At 36.8% G+C, this 20,594-nt stretch overlaps 1 protein-coding gene and 1 pseudogene across 2 annotated transcripts; one reads left to right on the forward strand and one right to left on the reverse strand.

Moving 5' to 3' along the window:
* Nucleotides 1-1,907: 1,907 nt before the first annotated feature.
* LOC129894699 (uncharacterized) lies at nt 1,908-2,498 on the forward strand. The gene has a single exon (XM_055970359.1). The coding sequence runs from the start codon at nt 1,908-1,910 to the stop codon at nt 2,496-2,498; it is 591 nt and encodes a 196-aa protein (XP_055826334.1).
* A 1,138-nt stretch (nt 2,499-3,636) lies between these two features.
* Nucleotides 3,637-14,362, reverse strand: LOC129894700 (linamarin synthase 1-like; annotated as a pseudogene). The gene is made up of 6 exons (XR_008767697.1): nt 14,141-14,362; nt 12,239-12,376; nt 10,089-10,151; nt 9,769-9,808; nt 7,181-7,735; nt 3,637-4,674 (listed from the first exon to the last, which is right to left on the reverse strand). The product of XR_008767697.1 is annotated as a linamarin synthase 1-like (transcript).
* Between the last annotated feature and the right edge of the window lie 6,232 nt (nt 14,363-20,594).

Raw genomic sequence — 20,594 nt, forward strand, 5'->3', positions numbered from 1 at the left:
AGGAACTACAACATGGGCTGAGGCAATTAAATAATTCTGAATTCAAATACATAGGCATGAGGATAGAAAAGGCCAGAGAGGAGCTAAATAGAATACAAGAACATCTAGTTATCCAAGCTATAGATGAACTAATTGACAAAGAAAAGGAGATGTTGATGAAGTTGGAAAAATAGTCTATGACAGAGGAGAGTGCCCTAAAGTAGAAGTCAAGAACAAGTTGTATACAACTAGGAGATGCTAACAATAAATACTTTAGTGCTATCATTAAGTAAAGAACTCAGAAGAAACAAATAAGGAATATCAATACACTTTCAGGACAAAAATTATATGAACCTAAAGACATTCAAAATGAATTTATCCAGTTCTATAAGGGGCTTATGGGAACCTCAGCAGCTAATATACCAGCCATAAATATTCAGATTATGAAGAGAGGTCCAATGTTGACTAGATAGCAAAGAATTAATCTATGTGCTGATATATCAGAGGAGGAGATATACACTGGATTGAAATCTATTAGGAATGACAAGGCACCAAGTATAGATGGCTATAATGGTTTTTTCTAAACAAGCATGGAAGATCATCAAACATGAATTTATTGATGAAGTACAGAGTTTCTTCTCTACTGGAAAGATCTATAAACCTGTTAACTGCACCTTAGTAACTCTTGTTCCTAAAGTGAATAGTCCTAACAATATGAAAGAGTTTAAACCTATTGCATGTTGTACTGTGTTGTATAAAATCATCTCCAAAGTATTAACTAAGAGGCTGCATAATGTTATTCATACTATCATAAGTGAAAGCCAAGTTGGTTTTATCCAAGGGAGTAAGATTTCTGATAATATATTGCTTGCTCATGAGTTGGTGCAAGCCTACACTAGGAAGAATATCTCACCTAGATGTATGCTGAAAATTGATCTACAGAAAGCATATGACCAAGTAGAATGGGGCTATTTAGAACAGGTAATGAAGGAGATGGGGTTCCCTTCTTAGTTCACTCAATGGGTAATAAATTATGTGAAAACAGATAATTACTCTATTATTGTGAATGGAAATACCTCTCAACTATTTGCAGCTGCTAAAAGACTCAGATAAGGGGATCCAATGTCTCTATTTCTATTTGCCATTGCAATGAAGTACCTCAGTAGATCACTCAATGGACTCAAGAATGATAAAACTTTCAAATATCATCCCAGATGTTCTAAATTGGGAATCACATATTTATGCTTTGCCGATGATCTCCTAATCTTCTCTAGAGGTGAATGAAACTCTATTAAAGACTTACAGCAATGCTTCTCATAATTCTCTCAGGCTTCAGGGCTCAAGGTAACTTGAGTAAAAGCTCCATCTATTTTGGAGGGGTGGCACTAGGGGATAGATAACAAATTACACAGCAACTTGGATACTCAATGGGGGAACTACCTTTTAAGTACCTTGGAATACCATTGTCCACAAAGAAGCTATCTACACTACAATGGTACCTGCTCATAGAGAAAATAATGGCTAAGATTAAATCCTGGACAGCTAGAAAGCTATCTTATGTTGGTAGAACACAATTAGTCCAAATTGTGCTATTTGGGGTTCAATCCTACTAGGTACAATTGTTTATTATACCTACAAAGATTATCAAGTTAATTGAAGGCCTCTGTAGAAGTTACTTGTGGTCTGGAGAAGGTCATATTACCAAGAAGGCTCTAGTTTCATGGGATAGAGTATGTTGTCCAAAAGCAGTAGGAGGTATGCGTATTCTCAATTTACAGTTGTGGAATAAGGAAGCTATAGAAAAAATATGTTGGGTCCTGGCACATAAGGAAGATAAGTTGTGGATAAAATGGATCCATAACTACTACATAAAAGGCCAAAGCATATGGCACACGCCAAGGCAAGCTAGTTGAATGGTGAAGAAAATCATGGAGGCTAAGCAAGTAACTGAACAATTGCAACAGGCAAGGAGTAAAAGGGGTAACATGGTTAGGCAAACATACCTGCACATAATAGGGGAGCAACCAAGATTGCAGTGGAAGTGCCTTTTGTTCAAGAATGTAGCTAGACCTAAAGCTTATTTTATCATGTGGCTCATGCTTCAGAAGAGATTAATGACTACAGACAGATTAACTAAATGGGGAATGAAGGTGTCAAAGAAGTGTGTACTGTGTCAAATGACAGATGAAATCATAGAGCATTTATTTGTGCAATGCCAATTCTCCATCTGCCTATGGAACAGGTTACTTGCATGGAGCCATAACCATGATCCTATTCCTGCTAATTGGGATCAATTTCTGAAATGGTGTATTCGGCATGGGAAAGTGAAAGTTGTAGCAACTCAAATCTTCAAAATCATTCTGGCAAAATGTGTGTATGCGATATGGATTGAGAGAAACAATAGAGTATTTCAGAAGAAAAGTAGCTCTGTAGAGTATATGGCTAAAGAGATAGCCTACATCACTATAGTTAGAGCTAAGTCCACCTTAAGAAATGTATTGAATAGCTTCATTTTTTGAGAAATAGGATGTTAGAGCTCTTGTCTGAGTCTCAAATCTAAGACCAAAAGCATGCTGTGATAGCTACTTTGTTGTAATGTTTTCTCTTGGTAATTAAATACTACAATGTGAATCAATTAGTGATTGACAATATGTATTTTTGGCCTCACATCAGCGCTCTTCTCTCAAATTATGAACCCTAGAAATCGATATGTATCAACTGAGAATTGAGAATATAATAAACGAAAAAGGATAGAAAATGTCCTTATACTATGTGAAATTGAACAAAAATGTCTCTAGTTAATAATTTGGTCAAAAAATGCGCTTACTATCAATAGTTTGATCAAAACATATAACGAAGGGTATATGCATGCCACTTATAATAGTTTGAGGGTATATTTGTACTTTTTCCGATAAATATATTATTTACTTTTAAAAAATATAAATTAATTTCTAAAGAATCATATTCTTATTTCTTTTCTTTTAAAATCTTTTTAACTAATAAATAAGTAAGAAATGATATTTTTTTTCTTCTTAATTTCTAATTTTATCAATTAAAATAGAATACCGACATTTACCTTTTTAAATGATAATATTGGTCATATATATAAGATCACAACAATTCATATATATATAAGATCACAACAACCCCATCATTAATTTTATTTGTATTTCTTAATCTTGTTTGAATTAAAATATGGTAAGCATTTGTTACTAAAAAAATTATTATTAGGATATTTTTAGATCAAATTATCAACTGAGAGCATTTTTGTTTAATCTCACGTAATTCAAAGACATTTTTGACTCTTTTTCTTATACATAATATGTAGAAAGGTAGAAATCGGCTCCATTACGTTTTTTTTATATATGAAGTCGAGGAATCTGTTGCCAAATTTGAACGTATATTAGCGAAAATTTTGGGCCATATTTTTATGTAAAAACAAAGTTGGGTATATATATTTGCTACAAAGTAATTTAGTTTACGGTACCCTATAATATTTTCCTAATGAATATCATATTTCAAAGAAAAATTGCTATAAATCAACTTGAATTATTTATTTTTAGTCCTTATTTATGCCTCAAGTAAATATTCTTTGTGGTAATGATTAAGATATACACATTTCAGGAATTTAATAGCAAAAAACAGAAAAAGACTAGAAAAGGGATAAACATTCAGCTCCATATTATTTCTGTGATTCAGTTAAGACAACTTATTTAAAGAAAACAAGATTAGCTAACTATTGCTTATTAGATTTTTCTCTTGCTTAGAAATTGTTTATTTAAGAAGTTTTTCCTAGAATGTATCAAAGTATTTCCATGAAGGCCCTCCAATATCAGTTGCCTCTACTGCTCTCTTCTTCCACTCCAACGTTTTGTCTTTTAACTCCTTACCTTTTTTACCTTCTAACATATCTTTAATAACTAGTTCGATTTCTTGACGCTTGATATCTTGATTGACCTCAACACCTATTCCCCACTCTGCACAAGCATATCGACAATTTGTTTGTTTCTCAGCAAAGAATGGCCAGCAAATTAGAGGAACCCCTGAACCTATGCTTTCAATCATAGAGTTCCATCCACAATGTGTTAGAAAAACACCAATAGACGGGTGGGAAAGAACTTGATCTTGTGGACACTAGCTTGCTAATAACCCCGTCTTTAATCTCTTCAAGAAACTCATCAGGCAACACTGCTGAATCCCCCATCACTATGTCAGGCCTAACGATCCACAAGAATGGGTGCTTGCTATTTGCAAGTCCCCACGCAAATTCGTTCAGGTGATGGTCTGACCTTAAAGTCACACATCCATAATTCACGTAGATTACCGAGCTTGGTTTCTGTTTATTCAACCACTCAAGACACTGAAATTCTTCTTTCCATAAACTTGGCCTAAATGAGATCAATTTGTTTTCTGGGATGGTTTTTTCCATCAATGAAAGTGGACCTGTAACATAAATATTTGGGAATCTAGCTTCAATCGCTTCCAGGACTTCACGTTCCAATTCAGTGAATGTGTTGATGATCATTGCAGATGATTTCAAGCAATTTTGTGCTTCATCACTTAAATAGTTTAGCATAATATCATTTGGATCCGTAGTCATAATAAAGCTTGGCAAGTCCTTCAACCTAATGTTTCTCATTCCTGGAATCCCATCGACAATTGTATCCAGCGTACCATCCTCCATAAAACTGTCATCTGTTCCACAAATAGTTTTTCACATATATAGTTTCATATAAAAAATATTGAGTTCATATGGAAAGTTAGAACTAACAAGTTGTCAAAAAAAGAAATTTGTTTGTTATTAGTTTGAAAAAGGAAGAAAAAATAAAGTCAAAAATGTTGGTTATCCCATATCGGTGATCAGGGGCGGAACCAGAATATTTGATAAGGGGGTTCAAGAAAATTAAAAAATAAGGGAACTCGATGAAAAAAGTAAAAAAATGTGTCATTGCCGAGAATCAAACCCGCGACCATGGGCTCAATCACAGGCGCCTTATCCACTGATCCACAATCTCCATTTGTTAAGGGGATGCAAAAATAATATTTGTACATGAATAAAAAAAATTACAGTATATATATAGTGCAATTTTTCGACGAAGGGGGTTCGGTTGCCACCCCTCGCACCCCTGTAGCTCCGCCCCTGTCGGTGATATAGCAGATGCATATAGTTTTTTGTTAGCAATTTAAGGAGCTTGGCTCCATTGTTTGTATCTATCACCAAAAATTCATTTTCTTGTATACTAGAGTTGAGATTTAGAGATAATTCTCTTGAAAATCTCTTTAGAAATAGTATTTTAGGAATTGAGTGTGTGAGGAAAAAATATTATGTATTGTATGGTGTAATAATTTTCATATCATGAATATTTTTCTGGGAGTCCCGTGATTTTTCTCCAATTGGAGAGTTTTTCATGTTAAATTTTAGTGTTGTTATTCTTTTTAAATTTCTCTGTTATTTTTTGCTTGAATGCTTTCCGTAAGGAACGAGAATTAGTCGGTGTTTTTTTCAACAAGTGGTATCAGAGCTTTTGGTATGGAATAATTCTTTTTGAAATTTTAGTATGTTCTGTGGTTGCAGATTTGTCTGATCTTTCACATCAGAAAAATTTTCTAAATTAGAATTATTGTTTTCAAGCAAAAGTTTCGTCCTAGAGAAGTAGCAAGTGGAGTCTGATTCCGGTGGAGTATGCTATTATGGTGGAGTTGCTTTGGGGTACTTGTATATTTAGTAATAGTGGGAATAAGTACAGTCTAAAGAGTTTCTGGCTAAGGAAAGACTTGGTACTTAAGTGTATCAATTGTGATCCACCTCTCTTTCCTGGGAACTAATTTAGTGGGTACTTTTCATTTTTATTGTCCATTTATTAGTATATGTTAAGCATGTGGGGAAAAGATTTGAGAAATTTGGTGAGAGAATGAGTTTTGGAACTGGTTGCGTGAGAAAATAAAGTCAAAGCTGATGAAAAATTATTCGCAAGTGTTGTCAAAATCTGGTATACATTAGTTAAGAAATGAAGAATCTTCAGTAGTGATTCTCGATTGGCGGTTGTGAATTATGACATATGATTGCGGTGGGGATGTAGCTTTGGGAATTTTGTGGTTCTCTATTAATGCAAGGAGGGATCAAAAGAGGTGATCAAAGATTCAAGTCTGGTCAAATAGTAAAAATTAAATTAAGGATTTGACTAGTAGAATTTTGAAATCTTTGTGAACTAGGAATTTTGATCAACAGTTAGTAAACTCGGACAAAGTAGGATTGTAAGGAGTTGTTCGGCAAAGGCTCCGACTGTACACTAGAATATGTATCCTTATGACATGTTCTCCAACGTTGTCATGATAAATAATGGAATAATTCTAGCATGCCCACAATTTGCACATGGGCATTAATTGATAGGTGATGCAAGGTGTGTGGTGGAAAGAATGTCGATGGCTAATGAACTCTCAAGAAATCAACAAAAAGGTTGCACCATAAGTTATTAACAAGTGTTTTTTTCGACGAGTCGAAATTAAAATATTTGAAATTGAAAAGTGATTTCAAGTGAAAATTTTTGGATTTATTTTTCAATCTGAGTGGATGTACTTTTTATGGTGGGAGTATGATAATTCTTGAATTTTAAATTATGATTATCAGTAGCAGATAATGTGAAAGTTGCAGTTGCACATGATTGACCGAGTATAGAGTTAGGTGGAGAACTAAATTTGTTATGTGTAGCTGGACAACTGTAAAGGCCAATGAATTGCATTTTTTCTTCTTTTTTAAAGGTAGAGATTTGTTGGTAATTGGTTTGAAAAAGAAAGTAAAAAATGTTGGCTATCCCACATGGGTGAGATAGCATATGCATATAGTTTTTTGTTAGCTATTTAAGGAGCTAGCTCCATTATTTGTATCTATCACCAAAAATTCATTTTCTTGTATAATAGAGGAGAGACTTAGAGATTATTCTCTTGACCATATCCTTGGGAATAGTATTTAGGAATTAGGGTGTGTGAGAAAAAATACTGTGTATTGTATGGTGTAATAATTTTCATATAGTGTATGTTGTTGTTCTCTTTAAATTTCTTTGTTATATTTTGTTTGAATATGTTTTGTAAGGGACGAAATTTAGTCGGTGTTTTTTTCCAACAATGAGACGTTATTGTGTTTGAACTGACTAAAAAATAAATTGAAACGGAGGAAGTATGAGATTGAGCTCTGTAGACGAACCTTTAAATGGGATGATCCCTCTTCTTCTTAGTTCATCAAATTGAAGGCATCCCATATAACCACAAGCTGAGGCTGTCCAAAATTGTACATCACGGATTCCAAATTCTTGTGCAGCCTTAATTGCAAAGCTCATTATCCCATCTGATACTATACAAGAAATTGGTAGTACGACCGGTGATGAAACAAGCTTTGATAGTAAATCCCTAAAAGGAGTCAAGCAGTTCTTCCTGATAGAGTCACATAACGAAGCAGGATCTTGAGTTACATCGCGATCTGATGGTGGCAATCCTTCTGGGATAGTTTCAAATTGGAAATCCTGGAAGCCTTTCACAAAGTCCGGTCCTTGGGATCGGATTAGGCGTTTATGGTTATATTTAGTGTTGACAAATGTTATATAGAAGCCTCTTGAGTGCAAAATCTTGGCTAATTTCATGGAGGGTATTACATGACCTTGCGCGAGAAATGGTATACACAGTCTTCCTGTCCATGTGTAGTAAAGGTTACTGTTTCTTTTCAGTTGTGACTTGTTGACTAAAATTGTCGATTGAGTCCATTCTTATACTCCAACATTGACACTGTTTCATTTCAGAATGATTTCTGACTTTTATAATCTTTGTTCATCTTTTATTTTGCTTCTTTTGACAACAATTTGAAGAACTATTCCAGCAAATATCAAAATTACTATTATTATGTTTTTACCCCACCATAAGAGCTCATATCCTTTTGGGCAAATTATGCGAAATGTCAACTCATAAGATTTCTAACCATCTTTTTAGCCCAATTTGTTTAAATTATTTAAAATGATCATTCGGTCATATTTTTCCCAAAAAAATTATCTTGTTGAATCATCTTCTTCTTCCTCCTCCTTCTTCTTCTTCCTCTTCATTCTTCTTTGTCTTTGTTTGTTGTCTTAGATCATCTTTTTCTTTTCTTAGACCATCTCCAAACCAATACCAAATGTATAAATTTTACACCAAATTCTATATTTGATGTAAAATTTGGTGTTTTGATACTCCAACCCAACACCAAATTTGGTGTGTGAATAGTATTACACCAAATTTTTATGTAACACCATTCATCACACCAATTTTACTTTTTGAATATTTTAATATTATGTTATTATACAATATTTTTAATTAAATATTATATAAATTGTATTTTTTAATTAAACATTTCATTATTTTTATGTAATATTTTTATAATATTAATTTTAGATTAAAAAGTTATTTTTTTTTTATAAATTATTGTTCTATACATGACTTCTTAAAAATTAAATTTATGTGAATTCTATTATAAATTTTAATTGGAAATATGACAATTAACCTTCACAAAAATTAAATATGCAAAAATATAAATTGGTGGACAAATAATACAAGGTACTTTAGAATTATCGAAAATAATAAATATTTAACAAACTAGTAATTGACATACATCAAAATTGAAATATAAAATACATAATAATTTTAAAGAGTACAACAAAACATAATAATTTACAAAAATTACAACAACTGTGTAGAATATTCATGTAGAATTTAAAATAAATTTTTTAATTGTGTAATGTTTATTTAATTATATTTTATTAATGATTTCACTTTTATTTTTGTTATTCATTATTATGTATAATATGTAATATTTGCTAGCAATTTATATTATTTAAAAAATTATGATATAAAATAATTTTATATTAAACGACTATAAAAGAAAATAATATAAAAATTATATATAGTGAATATTTTAGAAAGAATTTTATTTTATAAAATAAGAAAATATAAAAGAAATAAAAAATAATAATATAAATATGAAAAGAGAGAAAAAGTTTTTTTTTGTGTGTAAAATTTGATGCAATAGGTTGAAATTGATTTCCACTAAAAATAGTGTCATTTGATGTTTGGGTTGGAGATGCCCTTACTGTCTAGGCCAATAGTGGTGTCTTTTCATTGTCTTATTGTCTAGGCAAATAGTGGTGCATTTTGGAGCTTTATTCACAGTAAATTCAGTGATGTGAAATTTTGTAATGCTAATCATTCTAACTATTTTTCTTTTGAATGATTTTTTTTTGAATGAATCATTCCTTTTATTTTCTTGTATGATTAATAGCTAAATCAAACTGAATCAAAATCGATAAATGTATATTATATTCGATTTGGTTTGATTTAATAATTAAAACCAATTAAATTAATTTAATTTTTATTTTGATCAATAACTGACTTAAATCGAACTGTGAACTCCCTATCTCTATCGTTGGCACTGTTTCATTTCAGAATGCTCTCAGACTTCTATAATCTTTGTTCATCTTTTGTTTTGCTTCTTATGCCAACTATTTGTATGACTATTCCAACAAATATTCAAAATTCCAGTTAGCTTTGAGACTTTTATAATCTTTGTTCACCCTATCTCTATCGTTGGCACTGTTTCATTTCAGAATGCTCTCAGACTTTTATAATCTTTGTTCGTTTTGCTTCTTATGCCAACAATTTGTATGACTATTCCAACAAATATTCAAAATTCCAGTTAGCGTTGAGACTTTTATAATCTTTGTTCATCTATTATTGTCACGATACAATTTCTCAGGTCATGATGACACCTACCATAACTCTCTGATAGGTAAGCCAAACCCATAACCCGAAACTACAAATAATGGGTATAAGAGAGAAATACTAAACAGTACTAAGAGAATCGAACAAATACCAAAATAAGGAGAAACTAGATAAATATATACAAAATACATAAAATTGAAGCCCTCCCACAACTTGGAAGCACTAGTATAGAGCTGCTACCACAATAAAATGAGTACAAATCTCAAAAGTGGACCAAAAAATATATAACACTAGCTAGTCTCAAAAGTACAACAAAACAGGCCATCCAAGCTGAAGAAGACATAAATGATCTCAAAAAGACAAGTGCTCACCCTGGTCTCTAGAACTGGCTCCAATAGACTCGATCTATATGCGATGGTAATTGGTGCTCGGTCCTGCATCAAGAAAGTAGATGCATAGTGTAGTATGAGTACCAGATATAAGGTACCCATTAGGTATTATAGGCCGACTGAGCAAGAAAGCTAAACACAATATGAAAAAGAGTAATAAGCCTAAATAGGAACTATAATATGGCATCTAAAGTAAGGAAGGTAAATATCCAAACAAACAGGAAGGTACGATTTAGGAAGACTACAGCTAACTACACACAATTGGGACTGAAATCCGAATGCTCACCATAATCCGAACAAACAGGAAGATGCTCACCATATCCGTTGGTACGATCGAGGCCGGAACTAGAACCTAGATGCTCGGTATACAAACAAGTCGGCAAAGGCCGGGAGTATGACTTGGATGCTCTCCGATGAGATTCCAGAACAGAGATCGGAAATGGTACCCGGATGCTCACAGGTGATTTAATCGATGGTATCGAATATTCTTATTTCCAACTGGACGCTAACGATTTTCAAGAATCTCCTTTCACGATGAACCAAGCCAATATTTCACCTGGCTTCAACCAAAACCAAAATAATCCGAACAAGAAGACTAGCATCACCGACGCGTCTCGAAAGTGGGAATATGGGTTCTGCACTGCAAGTTTCAGAACTAACCCCAAAAATAAATCCTAATCAGCCCCCCGAACTCATATCTCAAATTGAGACACAATTCATGGCTCGATAACTCCACAAATCAGTTCATTTATCAAAACTCTATTCTAGGCCAAAATCAATAATACGGGCAACAACTATTTACGCAAAATTCACCAAAACAAAGCCTCAACAGCTGAAACCAACTATACCACAATGTTTCTCATGAAAAACCCCATAATTAAGTACCAAGAATTTCTAAAATCAGACTTAAAACGCCCAAGAAATCAGTCCCCAAAGATTATCAAAATTCCACTTCAAAATTCAACAAAAACAACAAATAAAATCATGATTTTTACCTCAATCAAACACCCCAAATTAGTTACTAATAGCACCACAACGTTCTTCTCAAAATTTCACGCGAGATAGGCTTTTCAATCACTCAAGTCGGACCTAAATTGGCCAAGAAATCACTTATCAAAATTCTCCAAATTTTCAATCCGAAAACAACAAAAGACAACAACTAAAATAAAAAATTTACCTCAAACAGAGTTCTCAAATCACCTTACGATCTTACTAACACGTTCCTCTAAACAATTCCTTCAATTTGGACCTTTGAATCACTGAAATTGAGCTAAAATGGTTTGTCAAATTTGAGACTTAAATCTGAAAAATTCGCGGTGAATAGTAACTGTGATGAATAGTGACAGCACAGTCCAAAATTTATTTTTGATGCTCCGGATTCATCCGGAGTCCCATGAACGCAAATAATATATGAATTTTGATTGAAAACAACATTTCAGACTGAATGGTGCAGTCAAAATTTTCAATAGAGGTTATTTTAATTAAAAGTGAGTCCCACACCCAAGTGTCATTTTGAGCCTTATTCCCCAATGGACCTCGGGATTAGATCGAAAGCCTCCAAAAGCGAACGAAGTATCGTTCTACACTAAACTTGACATTTTTGAACTAACTGTGTTGTCAAAAAAATTTATTCGAGTGCGTTTTCCAAGAATGTTGACCAAGGTTAACCATAGGCCAAATTTTAAAGACAAAAGCGTCAAATGGCCCCAAACTCGTACCGATTGACTCAATACTCGTGTCAGCTATACTACTAGCCTAATTTGTCCATTTCGGAGCTGATGGAAATGTCAGAATTTTGTTTTGAGGTTACTATCCTAAAGTTATGACAAAAGTCAATTTTTAAGTTATAAAAGCTCCAAAATAGGGAAACAGGCCTAAAACCCAAACGAACGACCAAGCGACAAAGCTACCGGCGCCAGCAGGTTGGGGTCGCTACAATAATGCTCTAAATGAAGAAACATAAGAAATATAAGGAAAATGACCTAGAGAGTCATTACAATATCAACTACTAAAAGAACGCAAAAGTTAAGACAAGGATCTACCTGAAGGATTAAATAAGCTGGAGAAATGCTCCCACATCTCCGGCTCGGTCTCCCATGTAGCTTCTCAATCGGATGATATCCCTACTAGACCTTAACCACATGTATGGACTTGGAACAAAGATAGCGAATATCTCTAGCTAATATAGCAACCAGCTCCTTAACAAAGGTCAGACGATCATCCATCTCAACAGAATCATACCAAAACATGTGGGACTCATCTGTAATGTACTGACACAGCATAGAAACATCAAAAACTTTGATGTATAGCTGAAAATGCTGGAGGTAGAGCCAACTCATAAGCAACCTCTCCAACTCTCCTCAGAATCTCAAATGTACCTGGGGCTAAGCTTACCCCGCTTACCGAATCTCATCACGCTCTTTAAGGGCGACACCCGCAAGAATAAACGATCCACAACCTTAAAGTACACAGGTCGGCACCTGTGATCAACATAACTCTGGTGTCTACTCTGAGCCGTCCTCAGTCTATCCTGAATAATCTGGACTCTAGATAAGACATTCTATAGTAAATTAGTAGAGTGTGGCCCAGGCTCTGAAGACTAGAACCAACCAACTGGAGTGCGACAACTCCTACCATATAAGGCCTCGAATGGGGCCATCTGAATACTAGAGTGGTAGTTGTTGTTGTATGCAAACTCCGCCAGAGCCAAGTACTACTCCCAATAATCCCTAAACTCCAACACACAAGCTCGCAACATATCCTCCAAAACTTGAATAGTATGCTCTAACTAGACATTTGTCTATGGATGAAACGTCGTGCTAAGATCAACCCGAGTGCCCAACTTTCTCTGAAAAGCTCTCCAGAAACTGGAGGTAAATGGAGACCCCTTATCTGATATGATAGACAATGGTACCCTGTGAAGACAGACCACCTCTTGAATATAGACCCAAGCTAGACGTTTTGCACTAAAAGTAGACCGCACCGGCAAGAAGTATGCTGATATGGTCAATCGATCAACGATGACCCAAATAACATAATTACCTCTAGGTGTCCAAGATAATTCCATCACGAAGTCTATGGTAATACGCTCCCTTTCCACTCGAGAATAGGTAATCTCTGAAATACCCAACCAGGCCTCTAATGCTCAGCCATAACTTGCTGGTAGCTTAGACAATAGGCCACATACTTAGTTATATCTCTCCTCATTCTATACCACCAGTAATGTTATCTTAAATCTCGATTCATCTTTGCGGTGCCTAGATGAATAGAGTATCTGGAATCGTGGACCTCTCGAAGGATCAACTGAATAAAGTCTCCAACTCTAGGACCACAAAGGCGATCGTCAAACTGTAGTACCCCATCCGAATCTATAGAAGTCTGACCACCCTCACCTCGCAATACCAACTATTGAAGCTCTACCAATGCTTCATCCTTAAACTGTCGGTCATAAATTTGATCCAATAGAGATGACCGAGCACCCACAAAAGCCAAAATTTGTCTAAAAACTGAGATGTCCAAGCTAACCATCCTATTAACCAAAGATTGGATGTCTAAGGCTAGGGGTCACTCCACAGCAGGAAATTAAGCTAAACTACCCATACTCCCTGCCTTCCGGCTCAAGGCATACCCTATTATATTCCCCTTGCCCGGATGGTAAAGGATAGAGATGTCATAATTTGCTAAAAGCTCAATCAAGCGCCGCTGTTTAGAATTAAGGTACCTTTGACTCATAATGTACTGTAGGCTTTGATGATCTGTATATATCTCACAGTGGACCTTATATAACTAGTGCCTCCATATCTTGAGCGCGAAAAATACCACCGCCAACTCTAAATCATAAGTGCGGTAGTTGCGCTCGTGTGCTCGTAAGTGTCTGGAAACATAAGAAATAACTCAGCCTCGCTGCATCAGAACACACCCAAGACCTACACCAGAAGCATCACAATATACTGAAAAGCTCTCGCCCTCAACTAGAATAGTCAGAATAAGAGCGGTGGTAAGTAACTCCTTGAGCCTACGAAAGTTTGACTCACACTATCAGACCATACAAAAGGAACATCCTGATGGGTCAAATAAGCTAATGGGGCTCTAATGGTGGAGAAACACTTGATGAAGCGCCTGTAATAACCAGCCAATCTGATGAAGCTCCGAATCTCTATAACAGATGTGGGCCTATCCCAACCATGAATAGCCTCAATCTTCATCGGATCTACTATGATACCCTTCTTGGACACTATGTATCCCATGAATGCCATAGACTCCAACCAAAACTCGTACTTTAAGAACTTGGTATAAAGCTGTTGTTCTCTCAAAGTCTGGAGCACAATCCTCAAATATTGCACATGCTCCTATCTACTCCGCGAGTATACTAGTATATCATCGATGAATACGATCACGAAGGAGTCAAGAAAAGGCCTAAATACTCGATTCATAAGGTCCATAAAGGCTACAGGGGAGTTAGTAAGCCCAAAAGACATCACAAGGAACTCATAGTGGCCATAACGAGTCCAAAAAGCAGTCTTAGGAATGTCGGCAGCTCTAATCCTCAATCGGTGGTAACTGGACCTCAAATAAATCTTAGAAAACACGGAGACACCCTGAAGCTGGTCGAATAGATCATCAATGTGAGGCATAGGGTAATGGTTTTTCATTGTCATCTTGTTCAGCTGCATGTAGTGAACACATATCCATATAGTTCTATCTATCTTCTTAAAAAATAGGACAGGAGCACCCCGTGGAGACACACTCAGACGAATAAATCCCTTACCTAGGAGATCCTCAAGCTACACACTAAGCTCCTTGAGCTCTAGAGAGTCATACGATAAGGTGGAATAGAGATGGGCTTAGTGACCGACTCTAAGACCATAACAAAGTCAATATATCTCTCTGGGGTAAGTCAGTAGGAAAGACATCAGTAAACTCTCGAACCACATGAACTGAATCAACAGAAGAGGCTTCGCTAGACACATCACAGACATATGCTATAAAGGCCAAACACCTGGAAGCAACTAGCCGTCAGGCCTACATCAAGGATATAATTCCCATCGATGAGCGGCTATAAGCACCCTACCACAAGACCGGAGGAATTCTAGGCATGGCAAAAGTAACGGTCTTGGTATAGCTGTCCAAAACCGCATGTGAAGGGATAGCCAATCCATGAGCAAAATAAAATCAAAGTCCAGCATATTGAGTAAAATAAGATTTGCCCATGTCTCATACTCCTGAATAGTCACTACACATAATTTACAAACTTGATCCACTACTAAAAAATTCCTGACCGGGGTCGAAACATGCAACGTCACCTCAAGTGACTCATAAACAATACCTAGATAGGGGGCAAAATATATAGACACATAAGAATACGTGGAACCTGATTCACATAAAGCTGAAGTAGTCTGCTGACATATGAGGATAATACTTGTGATGACATCATCTCATGCCTCAATCTCTACCCTAACTGGAGGAGTAAAATAATGGCCTTGTCGGCCTCTCCCATGTCCATCTAACCTACCACCCAACTTACCTCCCTAGGGACCTCCTTGAAGAACCTATTGACCATCACCGCGGCCTTGACCCCAATCTTTGCCTCTGGGTAAAGGTGGTACTGCTGTCAACAGTCTATCCCGGCTAGGGCACTCTTTAGACTAGTGCTCTAGTAAACCACAGTCATTAAAACCTGAAGCTGAATGCCCTGTAATGAACCATCTGCGATACGAAGAAAGCTGACCTAATCCCCTCGAGCTCTGACCTACGGTGGAACCCTCTAACGGGGCTGACTACCCTCAGGTGTTGGCAAGGCTGCCTGAACTAGCCCATTGGACTGACCTTGCTGGTATCTATCATCCAAAAACCACTTGCGGGGCCTGTTATAATTGTCTTGGCCCCTAGAATGGGACCTAATGAAGATGCCCTAATGCCTGGGCCTCTTATCGCTTCCCCCTTGAGTTTGGCAATGAATAATCTCTATGGTGCGGGCATGGTCCACCACATCTAAGAAACAGCGGCCCACAGAAACCAAGTTCTCCATCTCTAATCTCAAGTGGGTCCTTAACCCACACACAAAACACCGTACTCGCTCCTTCGCAGTGGGTAGAATCATTGTGGCATGTCGGATTAGATGGTGGAATCTAGCCTCTTACTCGGCGACTGACCTCTGACTATTCTCCAACCATGTAAACTGATCCCAGAGTTGGTCTCTTATGCTTCTGGGATATACCTAGTAAGAAAGCCTCTAAAAACTGAGCCCATGACAATGGTTGTAACCCAACTGCCTAGTCTGTAAGTAGGAGTGCCACAACTGTCTAGCTGATCCATGAAACTGGTGAGCGGTGAAGTCATTCCCTCTGGACTCCACAAGACCTAAGGAGTGAAGCTGCTCCTAGAAAGTAATCAGAAACTCCATGGTGTCCCCGCCAATAGCTCCAGAAAATATCAGGGGTGATAACCTATGAAATATCCCTAGTATTTTCTGCTTTTGTAAGGACATAACACCCTCCAAATCTAATGGCAGGGGTGCAACAATGGGTGGGGGTGGCTGAACCTCAGGTGTTGGCCGTGCAGGCTGGTCCTATGGTGCTTTCATACCCATACCAAGGGCTAGAGCTTATGGTATAACCCCAATAGCTATGAGGAAGCTGAACGATCACCGCCTGTAACGTGGAAGACATAAATGGTGAGGCTGGAGACTGTGCCTCTAGTGGTGTCCCTTCTGGTTGAGGAGGAATAGAGGTGTCCTGATGCTCCTCTACATGCTTGGGAGCTATAGATGGATCGGGGACTAGTGCAGCTCCCTTCTCTGTGCCACGAGGATAGCCTCTAGGCATGCTCGGTCCTAATGGGTCATCACCCCCGATAGTATTGGGCGTACAAGCCATCCTTGGGAAAAAGTGGATCTAATGATCTTTCATGAAACCAATAAGACACACAACTACACGAAATGATACAACATAGAGAATATTTCTAATGACATCCTGTAGCCTCCCAAAGATAAGTCACAGATGTCTCCGCACCCATCCGCGGGACTCTACTACATGTTAGCTCTGTACAAGTGAGACCAACGAACTAAGGGCTCTGATATCAACTTATCACGATCTGATTTCTCAGGTCATGATGGCATCTACCATAATCCCCCAATAGGTAAGCCACATCCATAACCCAGAACTGTAAGTAACGGGTATAAGGGAGAAATATTAAATAGAAATAAGAGAACCGATCAAATACCGAAACAAGGAGAAACTAGATAAATATATACAAAATACATAAAACTGAATTCCTCCTAGAACCTGGAAGTCACTAATACAAAGGTGCTACCAAAATAAAACAAGTATAAGTTCCAAAAGTGAACCAAAAATATAAACAACACTAGCTAGTCTCAAAAGTACAAGAACATGGGTCATCCAAGCTGAAAGAGACAAAAATGATCTCAAAACGGCAAGTGTTCACCCTGGTCTCTAAAACAGGCTACAATAGGCTCGATCTATCCGTGATGATAGTTGGTTCTCGGTCCTATATCATGAAAGTAGATGCAGAGTATAGTATGAGTACCAGATATAGGGTACTCAGTAGACATCATAGGCTGAATGAGCAAGAAAGGTAAAAATAATATGAAAAAGAGGAATAAGCCTAAACAAGAACCATAATATGACATCTAAAGTAAGGAAGGTAAATATCCAACGAACAGGAAGGTACTTTCTAGGAAGACTACAATTAACTACACCGAACTGGGCCCCCATAAGCCCACCCGGGACACACATGCCCAAGTTAAATAAAATTTGGACGAACTCCCAAAAGCCCATCGGGTACATAAAATAGCTATGTCTACAAAGGCTAGGAACTAAAAATCTGTGATACCCAGGACTGAAGAACCATATCATCCTCGAACCAAGAATCTCCAAAAATTAGTTAACCATGAATACTTAAGGGGCCGAGGCCGGGATTGGCACCCGAATGCTCACCCGAATTCTCAATATGGTCAAGGCCGGTATTGGGACCCGAATGCTCGCCACAATCCATTGGTACGGTCGAGGCCTGGACTGGATCCGGATGCTCTCCATACTAACAAATCGACAAAGGTCGGAACTAGGACCCTGATCCTCACAGATGATTTAATCGATGGTGCCAAATATTCTTCTTTCCAAATGGATGCTAACGATTTTTGAGAATCTCTTTTCACGATGAACCAAACTAATATTTTACTTTGGCCTCAACCAAAACTGAAACAAGAAGACTAGCATAACAGATATGTCTCAAAAGTCGCAATCATAAAAAATTATGGATGAGGTCATTCATAAGAGTAATATTACCGCCTAACTAAGGCCAACTACCAAACACTAGCCCGCTATGTCATTCTACAAGGATCTAAGCCCGTCGGGATATATAAAGCAAGTTTCACAACCTATACCAAGGCCAACATGCTCCACAATATCAATATATATGCAATCAACGCCACTTACACTACCAACAATTAACAGAATGGATCACATGCTTCCAATTACCCGAATTACTCGATAAAAAGCCTAAAAGATGATTCCTAACACCTAAGATATGTAAATAAGAAATCCAACCCAAATTCCATCTATCTCAAAATAATTTCACACATTCTAGCTCAATATAAAGAAAAAAAGTTGTAGCCTACCTATATGCCGAACATGCGCACTCCAAACTACCGTGTCAGAGCTTTTCAGTTCTAAAAGGCCTCGAAACGCTGCCACGCTGTCAAAAACAGACTCACAATGTCAATATGGTTGTTATGAAAATACAATTATCGAATTCAGAGATGAGCATATTTCGGGATAAAAAATGTTAATGTGAGTCCCGCGCCAGAAGTTTCGGAACTAACCCCAAAAATAGATCTTAATCAACCCCCCGAACTCTATCCCAAATTGAGACACAATTTGGGGCTCGAAAACTCCACAAATCAGTTCATTTATCAAAATCTAATTCTAGGCCAAAATCAATAACAGGGTCATCAACTCTTTATGCAAAAATCACCAAAATGTAGCCTCAATAGCTGAAAACAACTATACCACGAAGTTTTCCATGAAGAAACCCATAATTTAGCACCAAATAATTCCAAAATTGGACTTAAAACAACCAAGAAAACTAGTCCCCAAATTTTATCAAAATTCTACTCCAAAATTCACCAAAAACAGCAGCTAAAATTGCAATTTTTACCTCAATCAAATACCCAAATCAGTTTCTAATAGAACCACAACGTTCTCCTTGAAATTCCACATGAGATAGGCTTTTGAATTTCTCAAATCGGACCTAAATTAGCCAAGAAATCACTTCTCAAAATTCTTCAAATTTCACTCTGAAAACAACAAAAGACAACAGCTAAAATGCAAAATTTACCTCAATTGGAGTTCCCAAATCATCTTACGAGCTTACCAACGCATTCCTCTCGAAAATCCCTTCAATTTGGATCTTTGAATCACTAAAATTAGGTTTCAAATGTTGGAGAAATGGTTTGTCAAAGTTGGGACTTAAATCTGAAAAATTTGCGGTTAACAGTAACCGTAATGAATAGTGACAACACAGTCCAAAATTTAATTTTTGATGCTCCGGACTCATCTGGAGTCCCATGAACGCAAACCATGTATGAATCTCTATTGAAAACAACATTCCGGACTCAATGGTGCAGTCAAAATTTCCAATGGAGGTGGTTTTGATGAAAAATGGGTACCACACCCAGTGTCATTTTAAGCCTAATTCTGCAATGGGCCTTGGGATTAGATCGGAAGCCTCGAAAAGCGAACGAAGGATCGTTCTATACCAAACTCGATATTTAAGAACTAACCGTTCTATCAGAATTTTCATCCGAGCACATTTTCCAAGAATGTTAATCAAAGTAAACCATAAGACAAATTTCAAATACAAAACCACCAAATGACCCAAAGTCGTACCGATTGTCTCAATACTCATGTCGTCCATGCTACTAGTTCAATTTGGCTATTCCGGAGCTGATGAAATCATTGAAATTCCTTTTTGAGGTCATTTTCCTGAATTTATGACCGAAGTAAACTTCTCTAATTATAAAAGCTCCAAAACAAGGAAACTGGCCTAAAATCCAAACGAACGACCAGACGGTCAAGCCACTGACGCTTGCAAGTCATAAATGACCTGGGGTCGCTAAGGAACGCTCTAAACGCCAAAACGAAAGCAGTATAAGAAAAATGACCTGGAGGGTCATTACAATTATTTTGCCTCTTTTGACGACAATTTGTATGACTATTCCAACAACAACAATTTCCTACATTGATTCCACAAACTTGGGAATCTTTGAATTGAAGTATATATGCATGAGCACAAAAGGGTGATAAGGATAATGACTTTACAGGATTGAAGAATCTCATCTAACAGATAGTTAGCAGGATCATTAAATTCATTTCACTAGTCAGAAAGTGTATACCACATACAAAGATGAGCTACATCATATAAAGTCACAATTTATAATCGCGTACCTATTATTGTTGTTCTCTTTTCGAA

This window comes from Solanum dulcamara, chromosome 7, assembly GCF_947179165.1.
Source record: "Solanum dulcamara chromosome 7, daSolDulc1.2, whole genome shotgun sequence".
Lineage (NCBI taxonomy): Eukaryota > Viridiplantae > Streptophyta > Magnoliopsida > Solanales > Solanaceae > Solanum > Solanum dulcamara.